General features: G+C 40.9%; 1 protein-coding gene across 3 annotated transcripts in view; it reads right to left on the reverse strand.

Moving 5' to 3' along the window:
- Positions 1-13,577, reverse strand: part of ADAMTSL3 (ADAMTS like 3) — a 335,335-nt gene that overhangs the window by 164,490 nt on the left and 157,268 nt on the right. For all 3 annotated transcript variants that reach the window (XM_074399945.1, XM_039480064.2, XM_074399944.1), the window contains exon 7: positions 9,268-9,394. In XM_074399945.1, the coding sequence (XP_074256046.1) occupies positions 9,268-9,394 (127 nt within the window). The remainder of the gene's footprint in view (positions 1-9,267; positions 9,395-13,577) is intronic.

Below are 13,577 nucleotides of genomic sequence, written 5' to 3' on the forward strand. Positions count from 1 at the left end.
TCTGTGCCATCCACCAGAGCTCCTTCTTGTTACTCTTTAAATGCTATTTGCATTAGTTCTACTCTACAAACTACTGGGAGAGGCAATATGGTCTAGTGGTTACAATCACAGATTCTGGAGCCAAACAACCTGGGTTGGAATACCAGCACTGCCACTTGCTGTGTGACCTTGGGCAAGTTACTTACTCTCTCTGTGCCTCAGTTACGTCTGTAAAATGAGGATAATAGGAATACCAGCTCCAAAGGGTTGTTGTGAGTATTTAATAAGGTAATATATGCAAAGGGCTTAGAAAAGAACCTGGTACCAATTAGGGGTTGGTTAAGTAAAAGTTATTATTAAAACCACGTTGAATACTTACTATGCCCCCAGGCACCATGCTAAGGAACTTGCGATGAATTACCTCATTCATTCTAACGAAAACTATTTCTACAATTAAGACAATTAAACTTTTACAAGGTTAAAGTGACTTGCCCAAGATCACAGAGTTCCTAAGCATTAGAACCAGGGGCAGAACCCAAAAGTACACTTCAAACCCTTCTACTATGAGATCAAGTGATGCTGTATAAACTCAAACTCACCCATCACATAGAGTTTCATTTTACGGGTTTCACTTGTTTGATTTTGCAGTCACTGGACTGACCTAAGATTCACTGACTTTCCCTCCCACACATAAATGCTCAAGTCCAGCTGTTCCATCATATTTTTTCTATGTCTCATTTCCTGTTGGATATCACAGCTTTGCTAAGTAGCAAGATGTACAGGAAATAAATTGTCCACACAATATTAACTAATCAATAAACATCAGTTTCAGCCCAGAAGGACTGTAATTTATATCAGATCATTTATTTTCACTATAAAGTTCAACCAGAACTACATCAACCTAAATATATACATTCCAAGGTAAACAAGGAAAAGGATGTCTTAGAGACTCTCACTCTGACAGCCTCATCCCCACTTTTCTATTCTTGGTTTTTTGTTTTTGTTTTTGTTTTTGTTTTGGTGTGTGTTTTTTTTAGTTGATTGGGTATTTTTTTTTTTCCTGAACAAAATTTTCTGTCAAGTATTTTTCATGTTACTTTTCTAGAATCTGCATTTGTTTTCTCCTTCTATTTAGATTCAAACACACCCGCGTGCACGCGTGCGCGCACACACACACACACACACCATTCCCAAAGTATAAAGTAGTTTTTTAAAAGAAGTATCTACATACATGCTAATACTAATAATTTGAACCCTATAGAAAATTGCAAAAAATAAGCTTTCTTTTTAAGGAATGCATTTCTTTAAAATAAGATAATGTTGTGAAAACATTTTTTAAACTGGAAAAAAAAAAGTGTTTGTGAATGCCCTCACACACCCATAACTATTTGGCATCACTTAGCCTAAAAAGAGTTACCTAGTAGGGTGTGGTGGCTCACTCCTGTAATCCCAGCACTTTGGGAGGCTGACCCTGGTGGATCACCTGAGAAGATCAGGAGTTCAAGACCAGCTGACCAACATGGTGAAATCCCATCTCTATTAAAAATACAAAATTAACTGGGCGTGGTGGTGTGTGCCTGTAATCCCAGCTATTCAGGAGGCTGAGGCAGGAGAATCGCTTGAACCTGGGAGGTAGAGATTGCAGCGAGCCGAGATTGCACCACTGTACTGCAGCCTGGGCAATAAGAGCAAAACTTCACCTCAAAAAAAAAAAAAAAAAAAAAAAAAGAGTTCACCTAGTGTGGCATTGTGCAGAACAGGGTCTGCGGAACTTTTCAAGAGTAGGATAGCAAGGTTTGCTTCAAGCTCATCTGTCATTCTGCAGGAGCAGGGGGGCACTTTGGAAAGTGAGTAAAGGGAAAGTCAATGGCTGGCGATACTGCAGCTGGAGGACTGTCTGTACACTACTTTGCAAATGAGACTGAGAAAAATGAAGCATGTCAGTGAGCAAACGTAGAAAAAGCAAACGTAGGACATTAATAGCAAATTGTTTACAAGGTAAGGAAGCAACACAGCAGAGCTTCACCTTGGTGAGAACCATCGGCTGAAAACTGACTCATGCCCTGAGCTGTTAGGGTACATTACTGAAGTCTCCCATTGCTGAATCTGCAAATGAGTATCTTCAGCCCTTAGGCCCTATGCAGAAACATCTGCTCCCAACCTGAGGGATGTTTATTTACTGGCTTAAATTGTCTTTACCTCAAAAGACCATGGTAACAGGCAGACTGCCTAATAACGTATGCTTCTGTGCTCATTGGCAGGGCTAGCTTTGGAACAGCACGCAGGAGAGGGGACTATGTTCCCAAGCATCTAATAACAAATATCTGTCCAGATGTTCTTCAGCATTGTAGTGTAACTCTCATTTCCTGCCCTTTAAACTGCATCTAAGAAACCAGGAGGCTGGTGAGGATAAGATGGTCATCTGCCTTCTGACTCTGTAGTGGGGCATCAGACACTGAAAAGCAGAGATGTTAACCAAAGGCACGTGCCAGGGCCATCCCCTTGGCAACCTGCGATTGGCCAGATTTACTCCTCAAAATTCTAGGGTGGGGCCTGAGGATCAGAACATGGGACAAGTTCCACAGCGTGATGTGCACGCTGGGTCAGGAACCATGGAACTCGGCTCTGCCAAAGGGAAACAAGGGGTAGGTTGATTAAGGCAACATTTGCTCCCCGCTGGCCCCATTTTTATGCTACCTTTGCTCTCTCTCCTATCACTCTAGGCCTCGGTACACCTCTCATCTCATGCTCATCTAGCTGTCCTTGGAAAAGAGTTTGGGAGGGTGGTTAAGAGCATGAACTCTTAGGTCAGAACCCTCTTGACCACTCACCAGTTGTGAGACCTTGATCAAGGTGCTTAATTTCACTGAGCCTATTTCTCCATTTGTTAAATGGGGAGTGTATAGTAGTACCCACCTTGCAGGGTTAAGAATAAATAATGCCACACATGACAAATACACCATAATACATCCAGTGTAAGCATACAAACTCTGGGGGCCACTATTATTATCATTATTGCCCCAATAAGTATTTTCCCTAATAGTCCCAGTGCTTTCATCTGGTCAGCAGACGCCAGGTCTTCTGGGTGACCCCAGGTGTTACAGTGCTTGCCTGCCAATAAGCTTCTTTTGATTTTAATTCACATTCCTCAGGGACTGCTGCCATAGGGATGCTACTCTAAGTGGGCTCTTCAATTCTGCGTCGGTCAGGTCAAAAGGCCTCTACTGAAAACGTACCGGGTGCCAGGTACTGGGCCAGGTGCGCGAGGTTTTTGAGGAGCTCACATACCAATGAGGGGGTCAATGCACAAACTAAAACTCTCTCTTGCAGGTGGTAACAATGACATATTAAAAGGCAACCAAGTAGCAGTTCAAAAGCGGGAAGAAGAAACTTCACACCAACTCTCTCTGTGGTATATCTAAAATTTCCTGGGCCCTATCAAACTGAAGACGAGCCATCACTGTCAAGCCTTTCATTAAAAGGTCAGAAAGTGGCTTCATATAAGTTCCTGGGACTTGTTTCTCTAAACTCCATTCACTCCTAAGATCTATTGTTTCTTCAAACAAGGAACAAATTACGCATACACTTCATAGATTTTCAGAGCTAGAAGAGGTCTTAGGAATTGTCCATGCTCACTGTGCAGATGAAAAAGTTGAGGTCCCAGTAAATGAAGCATCTTGCCTAAGAAGATAGATTGTTAGAGGCCAAACTGAGGTTATTACCCTAGTCTTTGGCTTCCAGTCCAGTTCTATTGCATGATGTCATTTAGTCCCACTGAAATCATAACAGGAAGCAGAATCATCTCCAGCGAAGGGCACGCATTCATTTGTTCAACATTAACTGAGCTCCTATGATGTGTTCTGCACCAGCACCAGGAACAAAATGGCGAACACCATAGACATGGTGCTGCTCTTGCAAAGCTTACTAGTGGGAGAGGCAGGGAGCACCAAGGAATGCCTTAGAAGAGGGTGGGTTTATTTTCAGATTGTCAAAAGTTGAGCGAAATGCTGGTGTAGGTAACACTCGATCAATAGACTTGGCTGCCATGTAAAAATGGACAAAAAGCTTAGAATAGACAAGGTGAGTGTGTCTTCCTGCCTCACACATGTGTGCCCTGGTGTGGACAAGACCAAAGTAAGGAAAAAGCCTGGAACTGCAACTGAGTTCCTAAATGCCACGCCAAGACTCTCCAAATAGATCTGTTGGTTTCTTTGTTGTTTTTATTTAGAGCTTTCTCTCTTTAATACCCGAGTGGCCTCTAGTTCCCTTTTCCAATACCCAAAGCTGTTTATGTTGGTTGTCAGTTCCGTCTCTCTCCTCCTCCCTCTGAACAGGAAATTTGTGTGTTGTATCTGGATAAATTTCTGATTTTTCTCATAGCAAAGGTTTTGGCTCCAGGCTCTTACACCTTGTGTCTGCCTCACTGCACGATGGAAATGATACCCTGTGTGCAGCCTCGCACTTTCCCCAGTGCAGGGATGTGCCAACAGCATCTCATTGCCATGTCCCGCCTCAGGGTGAGTCCCAGGGAAGATCGAGATGAATGCTTGGCAAGGTGTGGACGTAGGAGCTGCGTGGATTCTGCAGGCTCCAGTGATGCACACTCAGGGGGAGACATGGCTTCATTTCCCACATTTCTTTCACACAAAGCATGATTATGGGGAAGTGCTTCCATATGGCCTAGAGAAAATCCCAGCCAAAAACAGCTTCAGCTGGTCAGTTTCAGAGCTGTGACAGACGTGAAGGGGCCATAATAAGAATCAAGATGATGAAGGACCATGTTTTCAGGCAGGCAGGAATCTTTGCTACCTATGCCTTAGCTCAAGCACAGATATACGGAACCTGATAAAATGCCAGCATTCTGTGGGATGCTCCTAGCTTACACCATGTCACTCATGCCCTGCACTGAAGGCTCTGTCTGTGCACTCCTGTTACCCTTTCTATGTAGAATTTGATTTTGAAAAATTGAACACTTTAGGGGTACTTAACCTGGAATGTCCTAAACAGGCATCAGGGGTCTGAGAACCCCACAAAAAATCAGAATGGCAAATTTGGGGCTGACAAATACACATGATTTTCCAGGAAAGAAAATGCACAACTTTTAATAGAGTCTCAAAAGCATATGTAATCCAAAATCAAGAGACAGAGAGAGAACAATGAACTACCTTGCATTTCAGTACCTCTTCTTCACACTTCTCCAGATCAGACTGCCCCCTGGCACAATTTCATTTGGCATCTGCCCTGGTTCAATTAGAATTATCTCAAGTTCTAATCTTTCTTGGACCCTGACAAAACGAGGTAATTTCTGGTGAGATTTCCAAACTTTCTAAGGCTAACGCTAACTCTACGTACCTCCAATACACCCTGATCTGGCTACTGTCTTTCTGCCTTAGTCCCTCATCCACATGCCTTCGTGAATGAATACTCCTCAGCATAGCCTGTCTCTTCAAACTGTGTTCACTGATCTGAGTCCTAAAACTTTGGTTTCTCCTATAATTCACTCTTTTTAAATTCACACTTTCAAGGTTTTCCTCTATACCAAGCAGTAGCTCTCTTAAAATCAGTCCCCAGATGGACTGATCATTGACTTTCAAATATGTTTACAAATACCTACATTTACACTTAAAGTACATAAGAGGTGTTGAAATGTGAAAAGTTCCCTTATCCCCCGTGCAGGGCGAGCGACGGGGGAGTAGCTTGCTTCTTCAGAGCCCCTCAGCTTAAACCCCTAGTGGGAACATCCAGATGGGCAGGTTATGGGGAATGTGGGGCTCTAACCCCATGGCAGCATCTAGAATTGAGTGTTTAAAGTTCCTGAAGTTCCAGCGGGTGTTAGAGTGTGCTCTCTCAGCTCAGCTGTCCTCAGGTGGCTGTGTAATCAGCTCAGTTAGACCCTCTGCCTTATCTCAAGGACAGAGGGCTTTCTGTATCCCAGGGTTCTTGCCTTACTGTACTGGAAAAATCGGATCATACGTGGTCTTGGAGAATGAGTACAAAGTTTTATTTAACGGTGGAGGCAGCTCTCAGCAGATGGATGGAGAGGAAGGAGGGGGATGGAGTAGGAAGGTCGTCTTTCCCTGGAGTCTGGGCTCTCCTCCACCCACCCTCTGCCAAGTTTCCCTCTGGGTCTGTGTCGCTGCACTGCCAACAGCCTGTCAGTGTCTGTGTGTTCTTCTGCTGGTGTGTTCCTCTGAATGTCTAGTCACTTGTGTGTGTGCCTGCTAGGGTCTTGGGGTTTTTATAAGCACAGGATGGGGGCCATGGCGGGCCACGGTGGGCCACAGTGGTCTTGGAAAATGCAACATTTGGGTGCGAAAACAGGAGTCCCTGTCCTCACCTAGGCCCGTGGGCACAGGCCTGAGGGTGGAGCCCTAGCCAGGGACCCTGGCCTTCTCTACCCAACACTTTCCTGCTCCCCTCCCGTATCAGTGTGACATTCATCGGTGCCCCAGTGAGTAATATTTTTAATAAAAATGCAGCCAGCGTTTACTGAGTACTCTCTAGTACTCCGCTGTTTGGCGTGGTCAACATGGGTTGATTTTTTAAATCCTGACAACGGCTCTACAAAGGCAGTACTGTTGTTATTCCCAGTTTAAAATTAGAAATCCAAGATACCCATGGAAGTTAAATAATTTAAATAACTCACACGGCTCGTAAGCAACAGACCCAGGACTTAACCCTGGAAGGCTGGCCCCAGACCCCAATTTCCTAATCATTTCCCAATATTTCCTTTCATAATTAATTATGGGAGATGTCTCTTAACTTTCTGGTCCTTAGTTTCCTCATCTGTAAAACAAGTAGGACATCATTCAAACTATAATGCAAGGATGCTGGTGGAATGAAATGATATAATATGTCTGAAGAGATCTTCGGGGATTATAAAGCATTTGATAAATAGTAATAATAACAAACAGATGGAATGCTAACTACTTGGTTTCCTGCCTCCTTGGAAGCCAGGGTGTTATATGCCATAGTTCTGGTCAATGAAGAAAAGAATTCCCTGGGGAGAATAGCCACATCCCAGATAATAAGGAGGAACAGAGCGTGAAAAGCGTTTTTTAAATACTGTGTTCTTTATAATGACATAGGCAAAAGCCACCCTCCAAGGCTGTGAGAAGAGAGAAAGGTACCTGGTTCCTGAAAGACACAGTAAAACAACATCCCCAGCCTCAGCTGTTTGCTCCAGGCTTCTTGTTAGAAAAGATTTATAAATTCCAATGTTTCTAAGTTGAGCTTTCGGTGATTTGAGTAGAAAACATTCCTCATTGATAGATCACCATTTAAGGCCACCTCTTTCATGAAGTCCATAAATTGGAACCTTCATGACTTCATGGTTTCCAAACTCAGCTAGGCCCTCACAGCTATTCCTCTTTCTTTGTACTCTTGGTGAATTCCTTCTTCTTTCCTTCATGGGAACAGGCTCAAGTCTCTGAGCCCTCACTCCTAGTGGCTAAGTCTATCTCCTAATAAAGAGCCAAATAAAGACAATAGCCTGGAACACCTCATGGTGTTCTCCAACCAGCCCTGTAGAGTTATTCAGTTGTTGACAGGGTGTTGGTCTGTTCCCCTCTTCTTATCCTGAGCAAATCTTTCCCTTTATACATTCTCACCTTCTCTTCACCCACCAACCCACTGCAATCAAGCTTTAGTTCCAGCCTGCAGTTCATCAAAATCACTCTTGCTGACATCACAAATGACCTTCAAATTGCCAAAAACAAACTTTTGGGCCCTTATTCCAGTTTAATTCATAAGAGCATTTAACATTGTTGACCACCCCTATCTCGTTTTTGAAATTACTTATTCCTTTGGGGTCCATGGTACTGTTCAGTCTCAGTTCTGCATTTACCTACTTACACTATTCATTCCTTCTCTGTTGGATTCCCTCAAACATCTTCTTTGGCTAAATGCTTTGACTTTAGCTTTTCCTCAAGATGCAATTATTGGCTTCCTTTTATATTCTACATATTCTCTTTGGATAAACTCACCTACTTATATAACTGAATGCCACCAACAAGGGGTTTTGCTATTGGCCATGATAAACTAGCATGTTTCAGATCAACCCTCCAACCACAGACAAAACATAATCAATATCTGTTTGCAGGCATCAGAAAGATACTGAGGTACTGGATACTTATGGGGTCAAAATTTTGGTAAGAATAAAATTCAGGTGAAACCGGGATGCGGAGGTTGCAGTGAGCTGAGGTCGTGCCACTGAACACCAGCCTGGTGACAGGGCAAGACTCTGTCTCCAAAAAAAACAAAAAGAATAAAATTCAGGGAGGTAGACTCTCATCTTTGATATGCGTCTCCTCTTCATGAATTCCTTACCCAGATGAATAGCAAACATGTCCACCCAGCTGCGCAAGATGGAAAATTTGGGCCATTCTAGCTGCCTCTTTTCTCTTATAGCCTTCATTCAAAGAATTACCAATTCTACATCCCAAAGATTCTACATCATTCTACATCCCAAAGATCTCTCCACCTGTTCCTTCCTCTAGGTTTCCTGCCACGCTACCGTAGATCGCGGCCTCATTATTTTAAACACTCTTGAAAATTTTGAAAAACACTTCCTATTTGGACTCCCTGCTTCCAGGTTCATCTGACAGGTAGTTGAGACTATATGGCCAGCAAAGCCTAAAATATTTACTATCTATGCCTTTACAAAAAGTTTACTGCTTCCCCAAACTAAAGGATTTTTTAAAAGACAGATATTATTAAAGTGAAAAGATGGCAATTTCCAAATACATAAAACTTAGAAACTTAGAAACTCTAATTACACCAAATTGAAAGTCAAATAACAAACTGGAACCACATTTGAAATAAGTATGACAGATAAAACGTTAGTATTTGTGATATCTCAAAAGCGCTCAACAATGAGGAAAAGATCGACATCCAAATAGGAAAACTGATAAACAGCTTCAATAGCTAACTGAGAAATTAAAAAGTATAAATGGTCAATAGATACATGACAATATTTTCTACCTTGTTAGCCATCAAAGGAAGACAGATAAATTATTTCATGATTTACCTAAAAATTTTCAAATATATATATTTTAAATAGTAATACCCTGCATTGGCAAAGGTTCAAAGAAACAGGTCCTCTTTGAAGATACGATGGGATCAAAAGTTTGACACACACTTTTTGGAAGACACTACACTTTTAGAAAATGGGCCAAAAGCTATTTCCAAGTAAAAAGGCTTAGCATTGAGAAAATGTTATCCCAGCCATAGAAATGGTCTAAAATACATCTTGTATGATGGTAATACCGTATTGGGTTCAAAACCTACTTTTTTCAGGAGAAACCTGTGACTTCGATTGTCCCCGTACCAGCCTGCAGGTGGAGCCATCGCCAGCACAGACTCCACAGTTGTCCTCCTTGGCACTGCTTCCCAGTTGCCGATCGCAGCCCACTGCCTGCCAACAGAAGCATGGCCGTCAGTGGTGCCCAACCCCAGGGCAGGGGGAGCTCCCTTCATTTCGGGAACCTTAGTTGTGATGTCATCCTTAAATTTACAGGTTGGCCCTCCTGTATGAGAACACAGTTTTATGAATGTGAATGATACGCTGTCTTACAGGATAGCATCACTTATCTGATTCTAATGCAAGACCCTCAAATTAATAAAGAGTTGAAGCTGTCCCTCCGTACCCCATCTCTTTTCTATTTATATTTTATTCAGATTTGTTTCTTTCGTTTTGTTTTTGAGACAAGATCTCACTCTGTTGTCCAGGCTGGAGTGCAATAGTAAGATCATGGCTCACTGCAGCCTCAACCTTCTGGGCTCAAGAGATCCTGCCACCTCCCTCAAGTAGCTGGGATCACTTGAGCCTGGGAGGTTGAGTGACAGGCCTGTGCCCCAACACCCAGCTTTTCAAAATCTGATGTGAAAACAGGGTCTTGTTGCCCAGACTGGTCTCAAATTCCTGGGCTCAAGTGATCCTCCTGCCTTGGCCTCTCAAAGTGCTGGGATGACAAGCATGCACCAAAGCTCCCAGCCCAGATACTTTTATGTACGTAAAATAAACAGAACATTACAGTTATTTCCTCTCTCCTGTCTCTTCTCAGCCCTACCCTTATTCGCCTTGTTTTCTCATTTCCTCGCCAAAACAACCACTGTCCTAAATTTGATGTATAACTTTCTGGTTCATAGTTTTACTTTAAATATCTTTTTTTTCCTGTTTTTACTTCTATCTCTACATACCTATATCCCTATATCCATATATTAATATCTGCCTATAGTCTTCATCTATATCTTTATATCTCCTTGGCTGTATCATTAGCTGTATGTATGCCTGTGTATCCCCATCTCTGCCGTTACATCTCTCTCTATATAAATAATTTTTAAAATATAAGAAGGAATTAACAGGAGAGATGGCTCATATAAAATATGTGTTTACACAGTTATCTTTCTCTTGTCATTTTTCATGTGTACATATGTGTGCATATTTGCTAGACGATAAGCTTCCCTATATGAGAAAAAAGGGCTATGTCTTATATTTCTTTTTATCTCATAAGCATGTATTTTACATAATGTATAAAAGACAATAATATCAACTGATCTGATGGTTTACCTTTTCCTTCCCATATTCATCTAACTTTATTCACATTTATAAACCTGGGGTTTAAGTGCAGGGACTTTGGAGGAAGAAAACACCCACTTACAAACCTGGACCCACCGATCACCCCTTTCAAGCTGCAGGATGTTGAAAAATGCAAACTCTCAGAGACTCGTTTTCCTCAACAGTAAAACAGAGATAATAATACCAATATATACTTCACACAGGGCATAGTAAGGATTCAATGAGAAAATGTACTTAAAACTCTTAGTATAATGATTCAAACATTATAAAGGATTCACTAAAAGAGGGCCAATTTTATTATTTCTCTTTTTTATCTTGTTTTGACTCTCAGGTAATCCCCCATGCTTCAGCTTGGAGAGTTGTTGAGTTAGACTCTATGTCCAGGCTGCTGAAGAGAAAATGAAACTAGAGGAAGTTGAGACAATATTTATACACTACCCTTTCCAAAATTTTGGGGTTGAAGGGAAGGAGAAAGATCAAGTGAAAATTTCAGGGAGAGGTAGGAAGTTCCAAGGAAGTTTAGGGAATAGCTTACGATTAGAGATATTTTCAAATTCACAAAGGGCTATCAGGAGGAAAGGGTCTACTTTTGTTCTGTGTATTTCCAAATGGTGAAAGCTACAGGTTTAAGCATGATTTGGATCAATGTGAGAAAGTTTGAACAGTCAGAGTTATCTAATAATAAGTATTCAATCATGGTCTAGGAGACTTCTTGGTGGGGAAATTGTAGGGGGGATTAAATTATTAGATGAGTAGCTTAATTCAATGAAGTTTGACGTCCATTAATCCTGATGATATGATTTTATAAAGATAGTAATACAATATTAATAATTGCTGATTTTTATTGAATGCTTAGCATGTATCTGGCATTCTGCCATGAATATTGTACATACTGTTTCATTAAATCTTCAGAGCAATTTTATGATGTAGCTGATACCTTTTATCTCTATTTTATAAATAAGGAATCTAAACATTACTGAGTTAAATGATTTGCCAATATTAAACAGCCAGTATATAGTGTTGGTAATGGTTTTAAAATCTAGGTTATCTGACCCAGAATCTTAACACTACGTTACAACTTCCTCTACCTTAAGTATCAACAGATAGACAACAACAATGAAAACCCAGTTACACAGATCATTATATTAATATTTACAAGTACATGTGGAACAACTTAAGAGTAATTGATTTTGGAAACACACTTGCATGGTCGAGATTCAATCAACGAGTAACTTGTGTTCATGCAACTTCCTCCAAGGGGAGTAATTTACTATTAAATTATAGAAACACTGCTGCTGGGCCAAGCTCTGTCCTCATACATTCATGTCCCTGAGCACTCCACATTTCATGAGAATGAGAGTCACTCTCTATCTGGTCATCCAGGAAGGGTGTGGGTTTAGGAGCTAGGAGGGGCTTGTTTTGAAGAGTGTTTAAGGCCTTGCAAGATCTCGGGCAACTGAATACCTCCCTGAGCACTTATATTTGCTTCATATATTTTTTAAGTTATAGTTCATCCAAATCTTACAGCCAAATAAAGCATGTGAAAACATCACAGAAAAATGATATTTGAAAAGAAGGTCTTGATTTGTGATTCATAAGGAATAAGCCAGAAATAACCTTGAAATTGAGAGGCTACTGAATTTTGGCTTTCATATCCCATCACAATCAACAATAAGTAACTTCTAAAAAAATTGCCTGAAGTGTTTCCAACTTCTATGACATCGTCTGAAGTCATGATCTCTAATTATAGTGATTTATTAGCTACTAATTGACAGATACATCAATAAAATTTATTAACATCTATGAAATAACCATTTTCTATATTGCCAGACACTACAGAGTATAAATTAATAATATAAGATTCTTACCTTACAGTGTAGTTAATGAGAAAAATTACACAAGATAGTGGATGACATAAACAAATATTTAAAATATACGAGCAGTTCTTTCTGGAATAAATATTCATCTATAAATCATCACTTCAGTTAAACATTATTTCACATTTCCTGCATATGATTTCCTGATCAGCTAAAAGAAGATAGTACTTAAATCAGTGGCACTAGTCCAAATGAAGCAAAATATAAATTTTTCAGAGAAGTCAAATTTAATCCTTCAAGAACAAAACAACTTTTTTAAAATCAACTTTTGTTTGAAATCTCTGCACACTGAATTCTAACTTGGGGGGAAAAAAATCTGACATTTCTGCCTTAAAAATCGGAGTACATGAAGCTGTGGTAGTCACTGGGGATACTCATCAACATTTTGCTTCCTTCACCCCACAGAAGGTATGCACTTCACCCCCTCTGAAGTTAGGTGTGGTCATTAATTAACTTTGGCAAAGGAAATACGAGTCTAAGTGATTGATCCGCGTCACTTCTATAAGGAGATTTAAGGGTCAGTGTCTTGAGTCCCATGTTCCTCTTGCATTATTGCAGTTATTACGTAAAAAACATGTGCAAATAAAGCCTTCTTCAGCCTGAGTCTCCGAGACATTCTAAGAGCTGAGGGTCCTGTTGGTCGCTGTTGGGCAAGTGGCATCAGCAAGAAGCAACCTTTAACGGTTTTAAGACACTGAGCTTTGGAGGGTTGTTGGTTACGGCAGGAAAACCCAACCAGTATTCTACTGGACTCTAATTTAACCATTAATGGATAAAGTAGGGTTATCAGTGGTAAGATGATATTTAAAAATGAAAGTTTCACATTAAAATCCAGTTTTCTGGCTTCTCTTGACAAAAACAAAACCAAAACCAAACCTCTGACATGTTTATACATAGTTGTCCCCTTCAAAATGAGCATGCATCCTCCAGTTCCCCACCACAGTCGCCACCCCACATGACTACATCCGGACAGTTTCTCTCTGGGGCAGTGCGTAGACATTTGAGTCCGAATGCCTGTACTAAGTCATCTAAGCATGACTCATCTGTTGAACTGACCGTACTTTACCAAATTATACCTCATCTTCAGTTACAAACTTCAGATATACTTGTACCAAGATGAAAAGTATCATCAGTCTAGCCCC

This window comes from Saimiri boliviensis, chromosome 5 (genome assembly GCF_048565385.1).
Source record: "Saimiri boliviensis isolate mSaiBol1 chromosome 5, mSaiBol1.pri, whole genome shotgun sequence".
In the NCBI taxonomy this organism is placed as follows: Eukaryota; Metazoa; Chordata; class Mammalia; order Primates; family Cebidae; genus Saimiri; species Saimiri boliviensis.